Below are 23183 nucleotides of genomic sequence, written 5' to 3' on the forward strand. Positions count from 1 at the left end.
TGTCCCTGTCCTGGTAATTCAATAAGCACTCAATGATTGGCTGAGCTGGCGCTCCCGATGGGGGCTTGGGGGCCAAGCGAGCGGTGGGCCTGCTCCACCACCAGCACCTGAGAGAGCTCGCCAGGGAAAAGTGATGTAAGCATTGTCTCCACATAATCCTCCATTCGTCCCATGGCCGTCAACTCCGGCAGACCCAAAATGCAAACGTTATTGCAGCAGGACCGGGCTTCGAGATCCTTTTTCTTATTACGGACGAGCTCGAACACGTGTTCCATCCGCAGTAGCTTCTCTCCATCATCGCGAAGGGTATCTTCCAAATCCGATGCGCAAGACTCCACTGTTGCGCCGCGTGGTGCGGCGCGAGCCGAGCATTAGGCTCGGGCCGCGCAGCGCGTTCTCAGGACGCGGCGCGCCCGAGTCTTCTTTGTACAGCGCGAGGCCCCAGTTATTATTTTGGGCCTCGCTCTGCCTTCTGTGGTGTCCCTGTTCTCCCCTGACCCCTCCCTACCTGTTTCTTTTTCTTTCTTCTTCTTCTTTTTCTTCTTTACTTTTTTGAGGCATTTTCTGTCCTTTCTTTATGTCTTTCCCCCTTCCCATGTTACCTTTTTCTTCCCAGCATTCCTTGGTCCCTATTTTCTATGGTTCCTGTTCTATTCTATCCTATGTACTTTTTCCCTATCTAAAATGGTGTCTTTTTACTTCCTGTTGGTCACTTCCTGTTTCTTGGTATATAAGGGCTCTGTTTTCTCCCTTTCCTTGCGCTGCATCACTTTCTGCTCAGATTGTGTCTTCGCTCCTGATTCTTAGCCTTCGGTTCTGAATCTTTTCAATTTTGCATTTACCTGCATTTTGTTCCTGTTTGATTCCTGGTTTTGTTTTCGTTTCAGGAATCCATTTTTGGAGGTTTTTTCCCCTTTATTGGGGTTTTTTCCCTCTGGCACTAATTCTAAAGGGCACGGTCTGTTCTTGGCGTTTCCACTGCCTGCAGCACCGTGGCTACTAGAAAGAGTCGCCCCTTTCTGAGCCAAAGCCGAACCCTCAAGACCTACGCCACTAGATCTGCGGTTTCCAGGCGCCAGCAGCACGTGAGTCGTGACATCCACATACTCAAGACGGGTAGCATGGCCATCCACCGTCTCCTCTAGGCAATCCATTTGTTCAGTCAGATGGTCCAGTTTCCCATCTGTGCTAGCCAGGCTATGTTTAAGGTCTACGAACATAGCTTTCACAGAGGGTGATTGCGTGTCCTCCTCTTGGGGTTGCTTGTCCGTCGACCTGCCAGCCTACTTACTTTTCCCCTCAACCATAAGTTTTGGCTGCTTCTGATCTGCCTTCCCCATCACAGACAGCTCTCCCCACACCACACCGGTATATGCTGTGGAACTCCCCAACTCTGGCAACTACCCGGGCCAGAAGGAGAACGGCCAGCAGCGCCTCCGGTCTCCTCCGCAGCCAGTCGTCTCCCCGCACATGGGAGCACCCCAAGCCAGCACCGGGCAGCCGGTCCCGGTAAGATAAATGTCAAATATAGGCTCCTGCCCAGCAGAGCCTTATAAGGTGGTGGCCATTTGCAGGACGGCCAAGCCACGCCCTGTTTCCTCTTAGTTTAAGTGAGAGCAATACATTTCTCGTCACCGTACGATCAGCATGGAAATTGCCAGCAATGAATGACATTCAAAAGATCCTCAACAGAGAATACGCCTCAGCCTTTCTTCTAGACCTATCGGCAGCCTTCAACACAGTCTCCTATCCCTTTCTGCTCTGACAACTCCTTGAAGCCAGCACTCAGGGATACACCATCAAGTGAATCTGTACCTTCTTCACCAGGAGAACGCAAACCATCATCCTGCCTCCCCTACTACTCAGAAGCATGGGAACTCATTTGCTGTGTCCCACAAGGTTCGTCGCTCAGGCCAGTGCTCTTCAGCATGTTCATGAAACCACTGGCAAGCTTCTTCTGGACTCGCTAAATAAACTTCCTCACATCTTCCAACGATTTGCAACAGATACTGGACAACACACCCAACACCAGGAATGAGTTCACTGTGTGCATGACCAAAATGGCCACCTAGTTAAAGTTAATTTGCTTCAAGCTGAACACTGAAAAGAATGAAGTGGTGGTCTTTGGGAAAGATACCTAAAAATGGGGGCCTGCAGACCTCACATCCGCCCTCACGAGCAAGAAACTTTGTAATTATCATAAACATCAAACTGAACCTGAACGCTCAATTCGCAGGTGCCTCCTCCTACTTCAACACCCCGTGGATGTTGAAGAAAATCTTCAAGTGGCTACTGGACAGCACCAGGAAAACAATTGTGCAAGCCCTCATCACTGACTGACTGGACTGTGGGAATACCCTATATAAAGAAATAATCATCCAGCTCACAAGAAGACTGTCCAGAACACGGCGTATCCCACGCCAAGCTCACATCACACTACACCCCAGGAAACTCCACTGACACCGGATTCTTAAGCTACCCATATAGTTGGGTATGTTTTCTGTTTTCATAGTCTCTTTTTTTTTTTACCCCAGGTAGGAGTAGAAATGAGACTACCACAACCTGTTGTTTTAGGTACTTTTCATCTCAACCCCTCTTTAAAAAAAAAACTAAAAAAAAAAACTATTTCCTATTACAGTTACTATAATTACTTTTCATGTTTTTGTGTATACCTGATCCAGGATTCAAACCTATGTCTGCTATATTTTTCCCCAGTAAAATCTTATTTTTGTTAATATGGGTATTTCTCATTCAGACAACTATTCACATTGAACTTTCCATTTTGATAATTTGTCAAAGTAAGGTAATAATGGAGTCTAAATATACCAGAATCAGTATTAGATTACCTATTTAATAGTGTGAAACTTTCCTTCTTTCTTATCAGGATACCATTTTCAAAACCATACAATCGAAACATTGACAGGAGTAGGTTTTCAAACGCCTGTCCACACTGTGGAAAGACTTTCCAAAAGCCAAGCCAGTTAACTCGTCATATCAGGATACATACAGGTATGGTGTTAGTATGTATTTTTATATCATACTCTTATTTAAGGGACAATTATGAGACCTTTCCTCACCATCTCCGGCAGTAAGTCATTTTGTGGTAGTATTCCTTGTGAGCTCTCTGTCATTACTGGTGTTTCAAGGCTACTGGTGCTACTGTACTCCAGTTTAGTAAAGAATTCCCTTATTTTCTTCAGGCTTCTGGTTCATTGAAGACTTTAAAAACAAAATGGGTGCTTTTAAGGCAGTATTCTTCACATAACATGGCATCCTCTACCTAATGTTATTCTTAACTTTGTAGTCTTTATGAATATTGTTGTTTACTGTTGGAATATTTATTATACACTGTCAGTGGTGCAGAGATGTCCGACAGAATGCTGCAATATAACAATCTTTCTATTCTCACAGCAGCCCTGAGTGTAAGACTGGGTATCTGAATGATTTGAGTCCGTGTAGCTCAACAGTTCTCAAACAAAAGTAACCCCAGTAAAAAATGAACATGATTCCTGCCCTAGTCCAGTAAGATGATGTAAAGCGCCAAGATGTCAATGGCTCAAAGTTTCGATGTCCAGGGTGATGGTGTGGATCTAGTGACAGGCGTCTGACGCTTTGGACACAGTTCTGGATTGACCAAATTAGTGAGTTAAAATAATTCTCAAAGACAGCGCACAGCGACTACTGGTTCTGGTTTCTGCTGTTTTTGTTTCTCCTCTTTCCATCCCACAAGGGATATATATTTAATAGCTCTCTTCTTAAAACTTGCTTGTTGTGGGCAAAGTATTTGGTTGGCAGGATTGGTGGCACCCACTAGAAATATAATCACACCATTGGGACAGCAGAATATAGATTTAGAGTGAAGGTTCAACAGTGACTCAAAATTTTGCATTTCAATGTTTTGTGCAGTTCTATATTCCTTTTCATGACACAACAATTATTAGGAAGGTCTTGCTAAATTGACTGAAAGTTATTGTGACTTAGGACAATTTCCATGCATGTTTCAGTATTTATATGCTAACATAAACATATTTTTATTTTTAAATATGTTGTAAGTGTACCAGACCTTTGTTAATTAAGATTTTAACACTCTGTCAATGGCTTGATCTTCTCTTTGATACCTTTTTAAATGAGATTGTCCCTGCCCCCTTTTTCTTCAAACCCAGGTCCTTCCCAGCAATTTGAAGCCACACATTGTTTTTTATTTATGATCTTCCAGTGCTGCGTACCATTCTTTTGCTTTATTTAGTGGTAGCAGAGTTTTAGTAGCTGCTTCTTCAGAATAGCTCCATGTTCCCTTCAGTTAACCAGAGCAAGGCAACTGTACTGTATTGGCTGCCTCTCAGTTGGCTCCTCATGTCATGGTGAAAAGAGGCAATACATTTATCTCCCAAAAACTCACGCAGGGTATAGGAAGATATGTGGTGGCTTAGTAAACACTGAGAACACTGCTTCTGCATCAACTTGTACCTTCCCCATGATTGTATGCTCAAACTGATGAACCGCAGGCAGCTCTTGTATTTTTACTCATAGACACTTAAACAATGAGGAGGGGAGCTTTTGTATTTTGTAAAGTGAGAATGTTACTGGCAAGGGTTGGATTTGTTTTCCTCAAGTGAACCAGATAACTACTTTGGGGGTTATTACAACTTTGGAGGAGGTGTTAATCCGTCCCAAAAGTGACGGTAAAGTGACGGATATACCACCAGCCGTATTACGAGTTCCATAGGATATAATGGACTCGTAATACGGCTGGTGGTATATCCGTCACTTTACCGTCACTTTTGGGACGGATTAACACCTCCTCCAAAGTTGTAATAACCCCCTTTGTCTCTTGGTGCTGAACCAATGGATTAGCAACATGGAGTTTTTGTCCTTTGCTGGAAGATGATTTGAAGAAGCGCCATGTCCTGAAGGCAATCATCATGTCATCCACAGGACATTATTCACCTTGTAGACATATTATCGCAATATACTTTTTCTACGATCACCTTGGGGGCTTCTAGGGCCCGAATTAAAGGGCTACGAAAGGGATTTTTGGGGTAGAGCCAGTAGGCTTTTTCTACTTTATTGGGATAGTTAAGATGCATTTGCCTGTGGACATTGAAGGCGGCATCTGACTACTGTTGGACTCCTTATAGTCTGATTTGGATGGGCAATATCCATCCATGACTGAGGATTGGCTATTCACTTTGAGTCAAATGCCAATTTAGTCATAAGCCCCTCATACAACTTGCAGATTCTCAAGCCCACTGGTGGAGAAGGTGGGTAAGGCAGACCAGAAGAAGTCACAGTGGTAAGATAACCGTTGTTTCCATCCATGCTAGGATTTTTGTCCTTAATGAAAGTTAATTGCAAAATGGAGCATTCAGCCTTGAAGCCAATTCCGAGGATTCCATTGGTTTTCAGGGCACCGGCCCACATCCTCTCTGTGCCTTCACTGGTATCAAATATTGGTGCCACTTGCACCTTTGAAGGCAGCTGATAATATTCAAATGGCAAGAGACATGCTCTGTGCATTTTTTTGTTGATGGCCTTCTCGCAGAGCACCTCCTAAGGGCCCTAAGATTTGCTTGCATGGAAGCACTTCTCCGATCTGACTTAGATGCTGTTGCTATGCCTGACAAAGACTGTGTCTTTACAGAGGATGCTAGGATGATTACTTTGAGGCTGATAATCTCCTTCACTCTTGCAAAACAGAAGCTGGCCTCTATCTGGACTTAAAAATCACAAATGTGCTTGACACATGTCTAGAAGGGTGCATTCCTTACCCTTACCGAACTCAAAGTCTGTCCCTACAGAACCTCAGATCAAGAGTCCAAGATGCTGAAGTCTGTGAGGCAAAACATTTCCCCTTCTAGAAGCCTTCATCAAAAAGTAACCCCGATCAATCTCCCGGATCACATAAAAGATCCTTTCTTCCGTTCTGTGCAAGGATGGCCTGGCACCTCCAAACAAATCTTGAGGTTCGGTCATGGTTCCTGTTGTCATGGATTGAGCTTCCACGGCATGTGTGGATAAATTCCTTTGCATTTTGCAGGAAATGCCCAAGCAGCCCTCATGGGCATGGCCTTTACTGGTGAGCAGCTACTTGTAAATAGGCAACCCTGTCCTTGGACCATTTAAAATACAGCCAAGCCATCTTGAGATCGCTAAACCTGCTCTCCCCTGTGAAACTAGAGCCAGCAGTATAAAATGTTTCAGGGTTTTGCCAACGCACAATAACCTGGACAGCTACAAACTTTGCAGGCATTAGGACACCGTAATAAATGTATAGCTTCTTTTGGGACGGGCGTGCTTATAAGGGACAAAATCACCAACAGTAGCATCTTCTCCACTTTCCACCATCTTCTGCTTCTCTGCTGCCTTATGCACTCTTTGATAAAGCACCTCTGCACCATCAAACCCCAGTGATGTAGAGGTTCTTTTATGTTTCTGTCAATTGAGAAATAAATCATGATGGATTGCTTGGTGATCCAACTCATCTTGAAGAAGTACACCCTCTCCCTCCTGTCTTCCACTCCAGACCACTCTAGTTCTGCCTGGATGTGCTTTCTAGCATGCTCCTAGTTCTTGGAGATGGACCTATTACCTTTGCTGAACATAGAGGTGGTACTTGTGGAGGAGAGGGGCATGAGAGTTCTGTTTCTTTTACTTATTGATCCACAAGAAGGATGGAGGGCTGAGACTCACCCTGGAAGTGTATCTTGAAATACCAAAATATTTTACTCTGGGCATCGATTTTGGGTAGAGTTAGCATGACTCACTCTCATGTTAACCATAAACCCAGCATGCCCCAAAGTGTGATGTTAATTTTTTTTTCTGTCTGTGGATTTGGAGGTTTATTAAGCAAGGCCCCAAAGGAGAAGCAATGCCGTAGGAGGAAGAGTTCACAACTAAGAGACATTGGATCAGAGCGAGTCGAAGGACCAGGTCAGGTCTGAGGAAAAGCGTGTTTTTTTTTTTGCTGCAGTCTTCAACCAGGTTGGAGGTGGAATATGGGGAGAGGTAACTTTGAGCTTTCTCAATGATTTTTTTTTATTAGGTCTACAGCATTTAAGCTCCACCATAATTGCCACTGAAAGTTTGCCTTCGTTAACAAGAACCTATTGTGTATATTTTGTCTTTCCAACTAGCATAAATCAGAGAACTGTCCTGTTTTTCCAAAAACTCTGAAGCATTGAAATAAACTCAAATTTGCATACAGGGCATGTATATGATCAGATCTCTGTAGACAAAATAAAGAGGAACTGACTATTGTAGAAATGGTGTTTTAAGATTAGGAGGCATCAAAGAATTTTGAGGGGGAGCATGTATATAGAATTCCAAGCTTTATGAGTTATCATCATATAAAGTTGACCCACAAGAATCTGTCCATAGCAGAATTCTCTTAATTAAGACTAAAGACTCTGTGGAGCTTGCCTAAGACAACCAACATGGCTGATGCTCACTGTTAGAGGTCCGCCACACTGCCATCCTTTAGAATCCTTGCTCCCACAAACAATCTCAAAACATCATATGGTGGAGAGGTGGTTCAGGAGCCTCTTGCCATGGGACTAACCTGTGCTGGTGCTGTGGACTGCAGGAGGAAGTGCGATACTCTGAAGTGGTAAGGCCGGTCCCCAAGAGATCCATTCATTCTTCTGGTGCAGGCTGAAGACGCGCTGTCCTCAGAGGATGCACGACTGGGAAACAGTTGCAGTTGCTGGCAGGAGCTGGAGATACAATGTTGCAGAAGGCGTCTTGCTTCTTTGTTGCAGCTTGTAGAGTTCCTGGAGGGTCCAGATGCAGTTTCTTCAGTGAGAAGTTGAAGTGGAGGATACAGAGGATTCCTGCTGGAGTCTTGCAATCTGAATCTTAGGAACCATCCAAAGGAGAGGCCCTAAAAAACCCTGAAAGGGGGATTGGTCACCTAACCAGGTAAGCAACTATCAGGGGAGGGCTCTGATGTCCCCTCCTGGCACCTGCCACTCAGATGCTCCCAGAGTTCCCTGCCAACTTGGAATCCAAGATGGCAAAACCCAGGGACCCTCTGGAGGAGCTCTGAGCACCGCCCCTGGGGTGGTAATGGACAGGGAACTGGTCACACACCCTCCTTTGCCAGTTTTGTGCCAGAGCAAGGACTGGAGGTCCCTTAACGGGGTGTAGACTGGTTTATGCAAGGAGGGCACCAAATCTGCCCTTCAAAGCATTGCCAGTGGCTTGGGGAGGCTACCCCTCCCCAGCCTGTAAAACCTATTTCCAAAGGAAGAGGGTGTAACACCCCTCTCCCAAAGGAAATCCTTTGTTCTGCCTTCCTGGGCTTGAACTTTTCAAGCCACAGGAGGGCAGAAACCTGTCTGGGAGGTGGCAGCAGCTTGGGCGGCCTGGAAAACCTCAGAGGCTGAAATGGCAATACTGGGGGTCCTCTATGGAGCCCCTAGAGTGCATGGAATCATACAATCAATGCTTGCAATAGCATTGGGGTATGATTCCAACATGTTTGATATCAAACTTGACTATGTTCGGAGTTAACATTATGTAGCTGGACATAGGTAGTGACCTATGTTCAGTACACGCGTAAAATGGCATCCCTGCACTCGCGAAGTCTTGGAAAATGGGACTTTTGCTAGTGCAGGGGTGCCCTCACACAAAGGTACTTTGCACACTACCCTCTGGGCTAGAGGGCCTACGATGAGGGTGACTTATAAGTGACCTGATGTAGTGAAAAATGGCCCTCTGGATGGCAGGATATATGCTGCAGCCCATAGAGATCCCCTGGAGCCCCAATGCCCTGGGTACCTAGGTACCATATACTAGAGACTTATAAGGGGGCACCAGTATGCCAATTGTGGGTGAAATACAGAGTTTTGGGAGAGAGGGCATAATCACTGGGGTCCTGGTTAGAAGGGTCCCAGTGAACACAGGCAAGAACACTGAAATCGGGCAGAAAAAGGCGGTAACCATGCCAAGAAAGAGGGTACTTTCCTACAAAGGATAATTAGCAAATTAAAACGTTAGGCACTGTCAGGTTTGCGTGCCTGATTATTGAAGGTTTCAATCACCCATCAAAAATGTACGTATGTTGTATATTTGAATCTGTTAGGTTAGATCCTGTTAATTTTCAATCTAAAATAATTTCTATTGCTTTTCACTATTCATTTCATGCCAGACGGTAGGTGGGGCGGGGTGTGGGACTCAAAACTGATAAATTCCAAGTGTAAATTAACTTAATCAGAGTCCTTTTGGGATGGAGAGTAAAGGGTCACAAGAATGGAAGGAAATTATGTAGGGATACTACTGTTATTTTTTCTGTTTTTGTCCCTTCAAAGTAGTGAAATTTATTTGGCTTTTATATTTCAGAAGTTTTTTCTTTCTGACTTTGCTTTCCCAAACTGTAACTTAAAATTCAGTTTTCTCTTTGTCGGTGCAGCCGTTGGCATGGCACTTCATGGAGAACACATTATCCGTAGGTCACACAAGATAGCTTTTTCATATGGATTACATAATGTGCCTCATGCAGGACTGCTTATTAGTGATCCTAACAATACCTCAAATTGTCTACATTCTATGAACTTTCAGAGCATTTGACCAATGAGTATAGGTTTAATTTTAAATGTTACGAATAACCCCAAAATGTTACATCGAGCAGTGTGGCAGGATAGCTTTACGTGAGCGACAGAGAAGATGAAGTATTGGGGCCTACATCAAACTACAGACTATGAAATGCAGCATTACCACAATATCCCTTAGTTGTCAGAAAAACAAGTTATCATCTCCACCCTGGTTAGAAGAATTTATTAATTTTGAGGCTCAAAAAAACAGAGTATCGCCAAAACTACTTTACCGTCCCAAGTGAGTGTGGTTTAGGAGTGCAGGATATAGAAAAAGGCACTTATGAAACACCTTTTAGTAGCTCTCTTCCAGTGGTTTAACCCTACTAACGACAAAATCTGGCTTCAGTCGAAATTGACTTACTTGCCCACCCACCTAAGAAGTGTCTAAAGATGCCAGAAAATATAGATCCAGTTTTGAGGGAAAATTCGCTACATCACTAGCCCTCCAAATTCAGCTTACACCTGTCATTGGAAATTTGCAGCTCACATTCACAGAATAGAAGGGTCTGAGCTGGGCCCTCTGGTACAGCTGTATGTTAATAGCCATCCAAAATCCTCTAAGCAAAGTCAATATAATGTGGAGATTGCTGCAAAGAAATAGGGACCTTTATAGTCATATTAGGACTCGTTATCCCAAAATTAGACCGAAGATTGAAGGTGGAAAAAAGGGCTGCCGCAAAATGTTTATTTATAGTGGCATGGATAGCTGACCTAAATAAAGAAATTGGTGATGAATCATGGAATAACCTTTAGGGGAGGCTATCCCAATCCTCACAATGAACACAAAAAAGAATACATATAAAGTCTGCTAAAGATCGCTCTATACCCCTCAAAGACTTGCCCACATTCTCAAATGCTACCCCTGTCTATATTTGGTAAATTAACTACTGCCGTCATTCTGTCATATCTGAGTTTATTGATTAGTTTTATAACGTAAGGGAAGGAATTAATGCTGCTCCCACGATTCGTAGCCCCTTTCAATAATGTGCTTTTAGGAAAATGTTGAGCCAGATACTCCGTTAGGTAAAATCTGGGAAGGCTTACTAGCCTCCTGTTGAAAGTAGTAGCATGGTCGCTCCGGCCTGGAACTGTTCTACGGCCCCACCGATTGTCATTGTGGAACAGAGAATGGGACAAGTGAATAATTGAAAAGATCTCAGCAGTCCTAGCAGACGGCCTACATTGCTCTGAAGTTACTGGGACAGCTTTCATAGAACAATTGTAATTACACTGCAGCCATATCAAATCACTGCTGAGATACAGAGTTGTCTTGTGCACTGTTTTATAACTAATGTCCATCGCCTTCCTGTGTTCCTAAAACAGCAGGGTGAGTGGTGAACATGTGTTTAGAGTGAACCTATGAGAGTGCAACTCAATATGGCACCCTCACTGCTGAGATATATATATATATATATATATATATATATATATATATATATATATATATACACACACACACACATATATATACACACATATATATACATACACTCCAGATACTGGTGCTATTGCGTCTGACCAAATAAACAATCTGAAAAAGAAGAAAAATTTAAATGACCAGCCCTTTCCGAGGTCTATTAATTATCCCTGTGTAAAATATAAAAGCACAGCAGGATTTCGAAATTGCACTGTGGAAACAGACGTTAGTCAAAGGACAACAAGTGAGAATGAAGATGGCTTACTACTGGTTGCACATATTCCAAGACCTTTTTCTTTCTGGCTATCCTGCCTGTGGTGCTTAGTGATTTGTGCGCCACCTTTGATTTTAGATTTAGTTGGGTTTATGTGCTAGGGAGTGTCATGTCTCTTTATAAAGCTACTTGACCATACCTATAACACAGGTCACAAATGGGAGCATGTAATTCCAGTGTTGAATGGCAGGTGGAAGATCTCATAGTCTAGTCTGTGGGCTAACAGCCTTGCCAGGTGTGGTCCTTTTTCTGATTCTGCCAGGCTCCTTGGCAAGCTAAAAAGTTTAAACAAAATCCTCCTCAACAACAGAACATGTCAAAACTTAAGCTTAAATGGCGGGGCCGCTGGAAGCTAGGTTCCTCCCTCCTTTTCAGGAAAAATACAAGGATAAAAATAGTATCTTGCTGTAAAAGAGACAGACTCCAAAATCAGTAACTGGATTCAAAGAAAAATTATAGTATCACATTCAGACAAAATGAAAAACTGTACAGCAGTCTGATGGAGTGTAAATACACGTAACCCTGAAATTAGAGATGCTGAAGTGTATCCAGGATCACCCATCTTCAATCACCCCTCTGTTCAATGCCACTGCTTTCTTCGTTGATGTCTCCATGCAGTCGACTCTGTTGCCTCTTAACAGCCTCACTCCTATTTTATTAAACAGCACAGGGCAGCCAAGTACAGTGAAGAGAGAGCGCCATTCATAAAAGGAGGAATTGGAGTTATTGTGTAATGACTCCAGATATTGGGCTTTCAGGTTTATTGGGTTAAAGGCTTTCTTCTTTTCGTGTGGTGCAACATTAGCGTGGTTATGATCCTGGAATAATCCGTGGATGTTTTACAGTGTTTAAGTACTTTTGCTCACTATCACTGTGTACAGCTCTTATTAACTTGCGTTTTTTGTTTACTTGGAAATGTTCATTCACTGTTCTAGATCAATGTGAATCATTTCTTCAGATAAAAGGCACGTAATCCTAATTTGTTTTTCTTTCTGTTTTTTTTGGTCTAGGTGAAAGGCCCTTTAAATGCAATCAGTGTGAAAAAGCTTTTAACCAAAAGGGGGCATTAGCGACTCACTTAATCAAGCACAGTGGGGAAAAACCACATTCTTGTATGTTTTGCCCTGCAGCTTTCTCGCAAAAAGGCAATCTCCAGTCTCATATACAGAGAGTTCATACTGAGGTAAAGGCAATACATTTTAAGTTGTAACACTTGTTCAATGTTTAGAGAAGTAGATTTGAAGAATCCATCCATCTTTCTGAGAGAGACGAGACGAGACGAGGAGGAGAGAGGAGTTCGACACACGACGCTGGTCGACGCTGGTGCCGGGTGGCTCGCGTCGCGGCTGCTCACCACGAGTGCGAGTGCGAGGTGCGCGGCGTCCGGCACACGGCTTGCTGCCGTCGCCGCTAGCAGGTGTCTGCCGCTGCTAGCAGGGGAAAAACAGCCGCGGAAAACAGCTCGGGAAGCCGGAAAAGCCGGGTGAGCTGCTTCTGTGGCGGGCGCAGTCGGGGGCTGCTGCTCCGCTCCGAGGTGCATGGTCCGGGGGCTGTAGCTGCTGGCTCGGGGAGAGCAGTTCCCGTGAGCTTCCGTGAGCAGGCAGGCGTGACCAGGACTGCTGCCTGTTTCTTCACCAGCGCCTCTGGGGGCCCCCAGTTGCGCCGGCTCGCTGTAACGGTGCGGACTACGGCGTGGTCTGGGCACAAGGAAAAGCCAGAAAGCCAGAAAGAGCACCAGAGGAGTACCGGAGTCCCAGAGCACCAGAGCACCAGAGCACTAGAGGAGTACCAGAGGAGTACCAGAGGGGCACCAGAGGGGCACCAGAGGAGAGTTTGGGGTTGCCGCCCTACCCTGCTACCATATGGACTAGGTGAGCCAAGGAGGTGAGCCAAGGAGGTGAGCCAAGGAGGGTATCCGTTGTTTTCAGCCACCGTAGCCACCACAGCGGCACCTAGCCATCTAGTTTCTCTGACCTGACCTGACCTAAGGAAAATTACCTGACCTAAGCGACTCAAGCGACCTAAGTGACCTAAGTGGCTCCTGTGGCCAGTGTCGTGGCCGTGAGTGGATCGAGAGTGGGCCACATAAAGTAGCGCATAAAGTAATGCATAAGCAACGCATAAGTAGCGCAAGTAGGCGTAAGTAGACGCCTTTACAACAGAGACAGAGACAGAGAGGATCAGAAGGGGCCAGATAGAGAGAACCAGAGAACCAGAGGAGGCCATTAATTGACATATTAAACTGCGCTAGAGGGGTAGATATCATTCGGACATCACGCTTTTTGTACGGCGTACTGTGCATACTGTGCGTCACCACACAGCAAAGCAAGCAAAGTCAAGCTCTATACATTCTAGAGAACGTCCTACAGATCCCGGAAATTGTTGAAGTTGCTGATCCATTCAAACAGTAAGACTTCAAAAATGGTTGGAACAAGAGGGAAAACAAAGAAAGAAAGAGAGGCCAACGAGGCACTCAGTTATCCAGTGAAATCCCAAAGACCAGAGCAGGAACCCAACAGCTTACAAGATCTGGGGCAAGACCTGGACCCTAGAGCCACTAAATTATCCCAAGGGGAATTTATAACCCAAGGAGTGGTCAATGAGGCAAACGATCCCTTAGTCAATGGACAACATAAATGGAGCCCAGACACAACAAAATCAAGTACCGGCATTGATAAGCACCTCCCAGCCATAAAAAGAGAACACTCAATTCAGGCGCATTATCCAAATACAGTAGGAGTCCATAATGGAAAACGTCATCAGTCTCTGAACTTTATCATCGAGGGGGTAGAACAAGAAAATAGCAAAAGTGAAAACGGAAGGGCAGAGAGCCCAGAATGCACAAGAAGCGAACAAAGTACAAGAAAAACCATGTGCGTGGATAATACAATAGCCCCGGTTCCCGCACCTCGGTCAAAAGTAAAATACTGCTCTCAGGCTAGCTCTGGAAACCACAACTTTAGTAGCCAGCCAGGGTGGGTTACTGATCCACCTGCTCCACCGCGTCCAGTGCTTGACTTGGAAACTAAAGGAAAAAAGGATAATTGGCCTCCACAAAGGCAACCTTACGATGAACTTAGGAACAAAGAGTTGCAACTCGGGAGGGAAAAAGGCCAGGTAGAACGAACATTGACTAGTTGGGCAGCTACTATTTACAATAAAGCAAAGGAAGATAATCAACCTCAAGGAAGATGGTCACAGGGAGGTGTCGGGCAAACCAAGATTCGCACTGAAATAATTAAAGAGCCTGACGCCACAATCACATTTATTCCCGAGTACTCCTCAAGAGGAAGTCACGACATTCTAAATAGGACTAACATCCTACATTTGGTCAATTCTTTGCCAGCTCTGCAGAACGTAACAACTAAAGACCTCCTCTCAGTAAGATTTATGCAAAGGAAAGAATCGGAGAACGGGGAATCAACAGAAACCGTCTGGGCTTCACCTTGGATAGTAGAACAGATTCTAAAATGTTCTAACACGATGAAGACATGGGGAATATCCACTGCTATTCCACAAAAGGAACCATATCCAACAATATTTCTTGAAAAAGCTCCAAAGCAAAATATGTCGGGCAGGCAAGAGGCAGAAGGCAATACTGGTTCGATACTACAGGGAGCAATTAGTTCCAAACAACAACTCCCTGAACGAATAAACCTGAGTAATATGAGGTTCTGCCTGTCTGTTAACTCCCCTAGAAACAGCAGGGGCAATCCCCCACAGTTGCAGAATGATGAAGAGCAACCATCTAGAAATTTGTAGCAACAAATGGGTAGCTCAAATATAAAAAATAGAACTAGTCCCACATTAAAAATCTTAAGCTGGAACATTGCAGGCCTAAAAAGCAAAATGGAAGATAAGGATTGGGTTGAATTTATTAAACAGCAAGACATCAGCTGCTTCCAAGAAACTTGGTCTACCAACGTCATTGACCTAGACGGGTTTTCCACTTTTTACATACCTGCTATCAAACAAAAAAAAGGAAGACCATCGGGAGGTCTGATCACTTGGATCAGAACTTCACTATTGGGAAACTCAGCTGTAACCCATGCCATATTAAGCAAGGAAATCCAGACGCTTGCAGTAAAACATGAGGAGTGGTCACTTGAAATAGTAAACGTGTACCTCCCTCCCGTTAGCCGGGCCCAAGTCATGCCTGGTGTGCGGCTCCTCGAAGATCATATCTCAAATAAAAGATCTAAGGGTTGGAGGAACCCAACACTAGGTCACGCGAATAACCATCCCCCTCAGTTTTGTAAAACCCTTCTTCTAATATGTGGCGATTTCAACACTAAACCCCATTCTATTCTTTGGGATGAACAAGTAGTAGAGGAAGATCACGCTTGGAATATTCCAACGCCCCTCATCCAACATTGCCAAGATTCCAAAAAAGGGGAACTAATCTTTGAAGTACTAATAGAAGGCGGAATTCGCACAGTAAACGGAAGAACCAACTCAGACAGAACTTTTAAATCTACCTTTCGAACTGGAAAAAGACACAGTATAATTGACTATATGGCAATAAACATCGAAGCCTGGCATTATGTTATCGATATGGAAATAAGGGACAGGATCGAGAGTGACCACGACCCATTGATAATGGAGATAATCCATCCGGACGCAAGCCTGGGGAAGGTTGAGTTTCCACTTAACGGAAATTGCTTAGCAATAACCATGAGACCAAATAGGAAAAACATACTAAGGTCGAACGTGGACGAACCCTATTTGAGTGTACCTAGTCAAACCTGGTTCCTATCACTTAGTACATTATTAAACCTACCAGTTAATGAAGCTTTACCCCTACTGGATAATTTTAACAACTTGCTACTACAAACAACAAAGGAAAGAACTAAGCATCCCCAAACTAACCCTAATACGATGGAGGGCTGGTTCGATGAAGAGTGTTTGAAACTAAAAAAGACACTATCGCAAGCACTAAAGAATCGCCATCTGAACAACCATAATGAGCAATACTTTTATGAATGCAGGCAACAGTACAAAAAATTACTAAGATATAAAAGGAAGACATTTCCACATAAGCTCTGGAAATCCCTCCTGCAGGCAATATCGGCAGGAAACTGCAAAAAGTTTTGGGAGATAGTCAGATGGGGATGCGAAGGCCCTTCGAAGAACCTAGAATTGAATATCAACCCACAACTCTGGGTAGAGCATTTTACCGCCTTGTACCAGGAAGAGGCCAAGACGGCATCCCGGAGTATGAATAACTCAACCAGCCTCATCCAAGGACTGGAAGGTAGTAACCAAAGATCAAACAAGGGAGTTCCACTTCAAACGACCTATGTAGCATCATCAAAAAGGTTTATTAGATCGTCAAATGGAACCCAGAATGAATTAGTCCCAAACGAACTCCTTGGCACAAATGCCACGCAAGCAACCCATTCTATCCCTCGTGCAATGGAGCTGACACCGGAATTCAGCGAGAAAGAGATTAAACAAGTTATTCTCCTTCAAAAACCGTATAAGGCTGCAGGCCCAGACGGCATACCTTCAGACGTTTATCGTAATCAGTTAACGTTATGGCTGCCTGCTCTAACACGCATATTCAACAGTATTTGGCACCACGAGGTAATTCCGACCTCTTGGAAGAAATCAATAATTGTCCCAATTCACAAAAAAGGACCTCGGGACTTGGTGTGCAACTATAGGCCTATCTCACTGCTTGACAGTGTTGGAAAAATCTTCGCCAAATTGATCCAGCTGCGTTTAGATCAATGGCTGGAGGATGGAGATTTAATATCGACACACCAAGCTGGTTTTAGGAGAGGCCAAAGCACAATAGATCAACTTTTTAAGCTGAATATGATCTGCGCGAAATACGCCACCCTAAAAGATTGTGCATTATATCTGGTCTTTGTGGATCTTCAAACAGCTTTTGACAGCGTCAATCGCCAAATATTATGGCAGTTATTGTCAGAAATGGGCATACAGGGGAAAATTCTAAGGCTGTTAATTCTACTGCACACAGGGAATACTGCCAGGGTTAGATATTCCACGAGAAATGATTATACAGCAGAAATTCCAATCCAGCGTGGCGTAAAACAAGGATGTGTTTTGGCCCCAACCTTGTTTAACTGTTATATAAATAAAGTAAGCCAAGATCTGAGGGAATTAAATCTGGATGTGCCAAAACTAGCCAATGAAAGTATACCTATCCTGCTTTTTGCTGACGACGCTGTATTACTGGCAAGAACAGAGATAGCAATGCATCGTCTACTTAGGGGTTTCGAATCATTTTGCACCTCAAGGAGCATGGTAATTAATGAGGAGAAAACAAAGTTTATGATTCTCAACCCAAAACAAACGATGCATTCGACCTTCAGGGTAAACAACAAGCCCTTGGCTCGAGTGACCACCTATGACTACCTGGGTTGCAGACTGGACGAAAAACAGACATGGAAATCACAAATCTACAAAAGTAACATCTCCTTGGCCCAGCACGCCGGAGCGGTACTTAGATTTGCTAAAGCCACAGGCAACCATTCTGTGAGTTCTGCACTGCTTGCTTATAAAACCAAAGCAAGGACGGCAGCACTTTACAGCGCAGAGATTTGGGGATTTAGAAAGACCCCATTAATACAAGTAACTGAGAATAACTTCCTACGCCGATTACTTTGTTTAGGCACTGCCGCACCAATGAATGCGTTGAGAACTGATTTACAAATGAGAAAGGTCGAGGATTACATTGCACTGGCCCCGATAAGATATTGGATCCGTATCTGGGCAAAAGAGGAACTCAAACCATACAGAGATACACTCATGGACATCATGAAGCTACAAAATTACCGAAAATTGCCTTGGTTTAAACACATCTCAACTACCCTGGTTGCTATTGGCCAAGAAGACCTCTGGCTTCATCCAGGGAAAATCAGAAAGCCCAGTTTATCTGTCATTAAAAAGGCATACTGGGACCAAAAGACTCAGAGTATGTGTGAGACACTTAGCCCTTTACTCAAGAGGTACATTTTGCTCAATCAAGAGCTTAAACCAGCAATTTTCATAGACTGCATCTATCCGGAAGAAAAAAGGGCTCTCTATTTTAAATTTCGTATGGGTACATTACCAGTGATGGCGGTGACTAACAGATGGCAAGCCGTCTCACAGTGCGGATCAGAATGCTGTCCTTGCCTTCATGGTGGCCAAGAAACATTATCCCACTTCCTTTTATTATGTCATTTTACGCTTAAACTCCGCAAATTGTACTTACGTCCGCTTTTTAGATCATACGGGATCAGGAAATGTAATGAGGCGGAAGTGCTTTGTATGCGATCAGATGAGAAACATATTGTGGCGAAGGTTTCAACTTATATATTGGAAGCGTGGAAGTTACGTTCATCAATGTACTCACAGTTGGCCTAAGTATAATTACTTGTGTTATTCTAGCTATCATTAGTATGAGACATCGCTGAAGGTTGCTGATTAAACCAGGCAAGGTCCTGGGTTATTATTATACTGCTGGCAGGTATCGCAAGAACCCAAATGATTAATGCAAGAATAGGATATTTAAATTTTAGATCTATAATGTTTTTAGAATAAGTAAAGAGTCTTATGCCAATTATGGCTAATAATCAAGTTTTATGATATTGCAGGGCATATTGGATTCACCTAGGGCCACGTAAAATCAAAAACTCAAGTATAGTTTTTCTTTTTTACAATGTTTTATTTAATGTGATTTTATTGCGTGTGATGGATTGATATTTATTGTGTATTATTGTTATGGCCGGATAGGCTGACAACAATTAAATAAATGGTAAATGGATTTGAAGAATACAGTTTTTCCATTCCATAGACCATCGTGCATCATTCTGTTTTTTCATCAATGAAGAACACAACATATTGGTAGTGGTAGAATTATCAAGGTACACTATTCATACAGGCTCTATTTCATGTAAGGTTTTTGCTTCGTCCTGCAATTAACTGTTTTGACTGTATTTTCTGTAGTGATCACAATACATTCATAGTGCCCTAGAAGCTAAAGCACTTAATTTGCTAACCTAGGTCTTTTGTGCTCCATACTCTGCGTTATTGGCTTGGACAAGCAGTCCTAGCCTACTCTAGGAGATGTTGATAGGTTTGAACTAATAGATGACTACCTTTGAATGTGAACAAAGCATAGGCATTGAAATGAAAGGTAATTTTCGGTTGAGGGCAGGGTGTGGGGTGTGATGATAGTGTGAACACATCTGTTAAACTGCACATTGGGAACTCGACTGTCCACACAAAAATGCTGGGGAGTGTGGGAACACAGAATTGGAGCCATAGTAATAGGTATCATATTTGATGCAAGTCCCGACTTTCCAGGTGAAATAGCAAGGCACTGACACAAACATGACGGCTGAGGTGCTGCCCTGTGCAAACGTTACTGTAGCTAAACATAATGTTCTTGGTTTCAGGGATGAACAGATCGCTACGGGGCTTCCTGAAAGCTGTAGCATACCCGCCAACCCTATCCCTCTTCAACCCTCAATCCAGGAAGAAAGGACCTGGCTTGGCAGTTCAGGCTGGACTGTTCTTATTGGAGCAGGGTCAGACTGATTCACATATAGCTGGGTCCAAACTGACGTGGCATGGTGTGCAAAATAACAATGGATTGGGGGTGCGGCCCAAGTGATTACCAGTGGCTGAGACTAATTCAAGCATTCTGCCCATCACTGTTTTGTATACCCATTGAGGATTTATACTTGGCATAGCACCATCCAACCCTTCTGCATTTAGTGTCAAGCAGTGTGAAGATTGTGGGAGTGGGTAAGTGTTAATGGCACAGTTTGCACGGTCAGCACACCTTCAGAATGTGCATCGGAGACTCAGAAGTCCATGTCAAAGTCCAAGAACTTACAGTTTACTTTTAATGGTGATACACCGTAGGACCCGGTATAAAAAAACATCTTATGTGCCACCTTTCTGCAGGTTTCTCTTGACAGGAAGGAACTTCTTCCTAAAGGCCTGTACTGGGAGGGTAAAGTCCGGCTGGATAGACAGTTTATTAATTTCATAAGTAAGATTGTGGTGTTCTCTGGAAAGTGCAAGGCAGTATCTCTGTCCTTAAAGTTTAGATGTTGAGCTATGATGGGGCGGGCATGGCTTCAGGTCCAACAATCTGTGCTTTCTCTCTGAGTGGGGATCATAGGGTGAGCACAGATCTTTCAAACATTCTAAAGTACTTTTTCCATGTGGCCTCCATTAAGCCAGGGGATGGGGATTCGGGAACTTGGAGAATTTTTCATTTTGTACCAGTACGAGCAGGCCTCCAGGTCTTAATTCTTAGCCTTAATCACTTCTGTGATACATTCCTTACCAAGCAGTTTCTCTCCTTACACCTACAAGCTATTCTCACTGCTCTTCCATGTACTCAATCCTGTCATCAGTATTATGTATGCATTCCTTCATTTATTTGAGTCAGTCTGTTTGCTAGACTATCAATCTTTGAGTCGTTCATGACCAGTCTTTATTTCATGCCGACCAGCAAGGAGCAAAGGTACTATTCCAGTGGACCCTTTGACCCTGCATGGCATAGATCATTGTCTGGAGGGGGGCTCTTGACCCCTCGGCCTAGCCATGCTATTAGACTCAGATGGAATCTGAGGTTGCTTGCTGTCATTTTTCCCCATGTTTGCTCTGCTGTGGGTGCAACACCTCAAGAGATATGCACAGGTATTTTGTGCAGGCACACCCAGTCTCCTTCAGCTATAGTTAGTTGCAGACAGTGGTAGCCCTTTCACAAGTGCAGCTGAGACCCACCAATTCTCTCAGGGTGCAGCAAGAGCTTACACTGAGAGCATCCCTGTAGAGAAGTAGCCAGAATGGGTCCTGCCTCACCACACTTGTCCATTTCTTTGCTTCTTGCATCTAATATGAGAGCTGATATCCACGAGCAGACCTAGGCCAGATATATTTCTTCACAGTTTATCCTGAGGGTAGTAATTAAGGGGAAGGGTCTGTCAGCTCAGTCAGATTAAGTGTGTGCTGCCTTGAGGACCGTTTGCAGAGTCAGGGCACTGTGTAGGTTGCAACAGGAGGTGGGGGGGATCAGCCCAAGCACAACAGGCTTCGTGTAGTTCATGCTGATATTGTTCCAGTATCAGGCAAGCAGATCTGAAGAGGAGGGGACAGGGAGTGCAATCCCTATTTCTGTGTATGCATGTTCATTGGCCTCGTCCATCAGAGAGGTTAAAAGTAGCGGACCAGCACAGTTAAAAGTAGCGGACCAGCACTGACCTGCAACAGGCCTGACCACACTAGCTTCTGTTGGACCATCCCCCCAATGCTCACAGATGTCGGTGTTTAGGTATGCATCCTTTGCCACCAGCTCTCCAGCAGGTGGGTGCAGACCCTCAGCATCCAATGCAGTAGGAGGGAATCCATGCCAGCCAGGATTTAAACAAGATGTTCTAGCATCTCGGAGATCCCAGGCAATGTCCCCTCCAAGGCCACACAGCCAGACCCCAGGCCTCTGACTCTTTGGTTTGCAGTGGATTTGTAGAGTTGCACATTCTTCCACCGGCTCCAGTAACGGTATCAGGAAGGGCTCCCAGCAGTGGGTGTCACAGTGGATACGAATTAAGACAGATCTGTGATGAATTTTGCTGCTTCATGCTCTGACACCCCTATGTGGGACAACTATACTTTACACATACTCCACATATGCTGCAGGTATCAAAGACTGGGTGCTACCTGGAATCTTGTTCATGGTAGAGATACAGCGGGCTGAAACAGAGGGACAACATGTTGTGAGAGAGCAGCCTGATGGTAGAAAGTTTCACCTTTAGGGTTTATATCTGCCTAGTTGGCACTCTTAGACAATATTTCCAAGCTATTGGTGACAATTACAACACGGATGATGATAGCGGGTGATGTTACCTGCATCATGGACATAGAAATGGACATATCAAGCACCTCACTGCTCACAGACCACACATGTAGATGCTCCAAAAAATTACTGGGATGTTCAACAGGATGGTCCTTAACGAGACTTGGAGGGCAGCTTACCCACATTTTTCCATATTTGTATTACTCGTATTCTCTTATTATACTCTTATTCTCTCTCTATGCTCGAATAACTAGGATTCTTTGAACACCTCACCTACTGGGATTGGCAAGTGGGACAGAATATTTAGCTACGTCTCTTTCAGATCATAGCCCCCTAATACTAACATTGCAATGGGGAATGACACCTGTTAGCATACCTACAAAGCGTGTCCAACCAACGGCATAAGAATATGCAGTATACAGAAATACTGTAGGGGAAGAAGTGACGATTCTTTGATTCAAGTTCTGGCTCCATTGGAGATTATACAGTGAGTAGGAATCTTTTAAAATCTCTATTTGATATGTTACCTACTGGCAGTAGCCAGTAGGTAGTTCTAGTTAGGACCAACTTTTCCCATAGACGAAGCGTTTTTTTGTTTTGCTAATAACTTTGGTGCTGTTTGATGAATGTTCACGACATTTTCTAAACTAGTGTACTGGTTACTTCTGCTGCTGCCTGGGAAGTTTTGGGGTGATTCATCAAGTGTAGGACGAGAATATGAGGGATTCCCAAAACGCTTTTTCCCCATGCACTGCCTGTGGGGATTTAGACACGACTCCACCCAAACCGTTGTATGGAATTTCAGCAACTTTTGCAGAAAGGAAGACTCTAGTTTAAAAATAGCCCTTCTTGTAATTTTGTGTAAATTTGTCCAGTAATTTTGGAGTTATTAAAGGAAAAAAATATAGATGTAGAGGAACACGGACCCTTGAGGACCTGCGGGGGGATCTGCAAGTACCTGAGATTCTGGGCGAAAAGCAAGGCCCTGATTGGCTGACCACAACCTGAAAGAAAAGTTGCAGGCAACCATTCTGTTTCTTAGCTGGGAATCCAGGGAAAAAAACATGAATAAAA

The 23183-nt window shown here is 44.0% G+C and overlaps 1 protein-coding gene across 3 annotated transcripts in view; it reads left to right on the top strand.

Moving 5' to 3' along the window:
* ZNF236 (zinc finger protein 236) overlaps window positions 1-23183 on the top strand; it is a 1086161-nt gene that overhangs the window by 113945 nt on the left and 949033 nt on the right. For all 3 annotated transcript variants that reach the window (XM_069218833.1, XM_069218835.1, XM_069218834.1), the window contains exons 5-6: window positions 2885-3009; window positions 12295-12467. In XM_069218833.1, coding sequence (XP_069074934.1) covers window positions 2885-3009; window positions 12295-12467 — 298 coding nt within the window. The remainder of the gene's footprint in view (window positions 1-2884; window positions 3010-12294; window positions 12468-23183) is intronic.

The sequence above is a fragment of the Pleurodeles waltl genome, chromosome 2_1 (assembly GCF_031143425.1).
Source record: "Pleurodeles waltl isolate 20211129_DDA chromosome 2_1, aPleWal1.hap1.20221129, whole genome shotgun sequence".
Taxonomy (NCBI): domain Eukaryota; kingdom Metazoa; phylum Chordata; class Amphibia; order Caudata; family Salamandridae; genus Pleurodeles; species Pleurodeles waltl.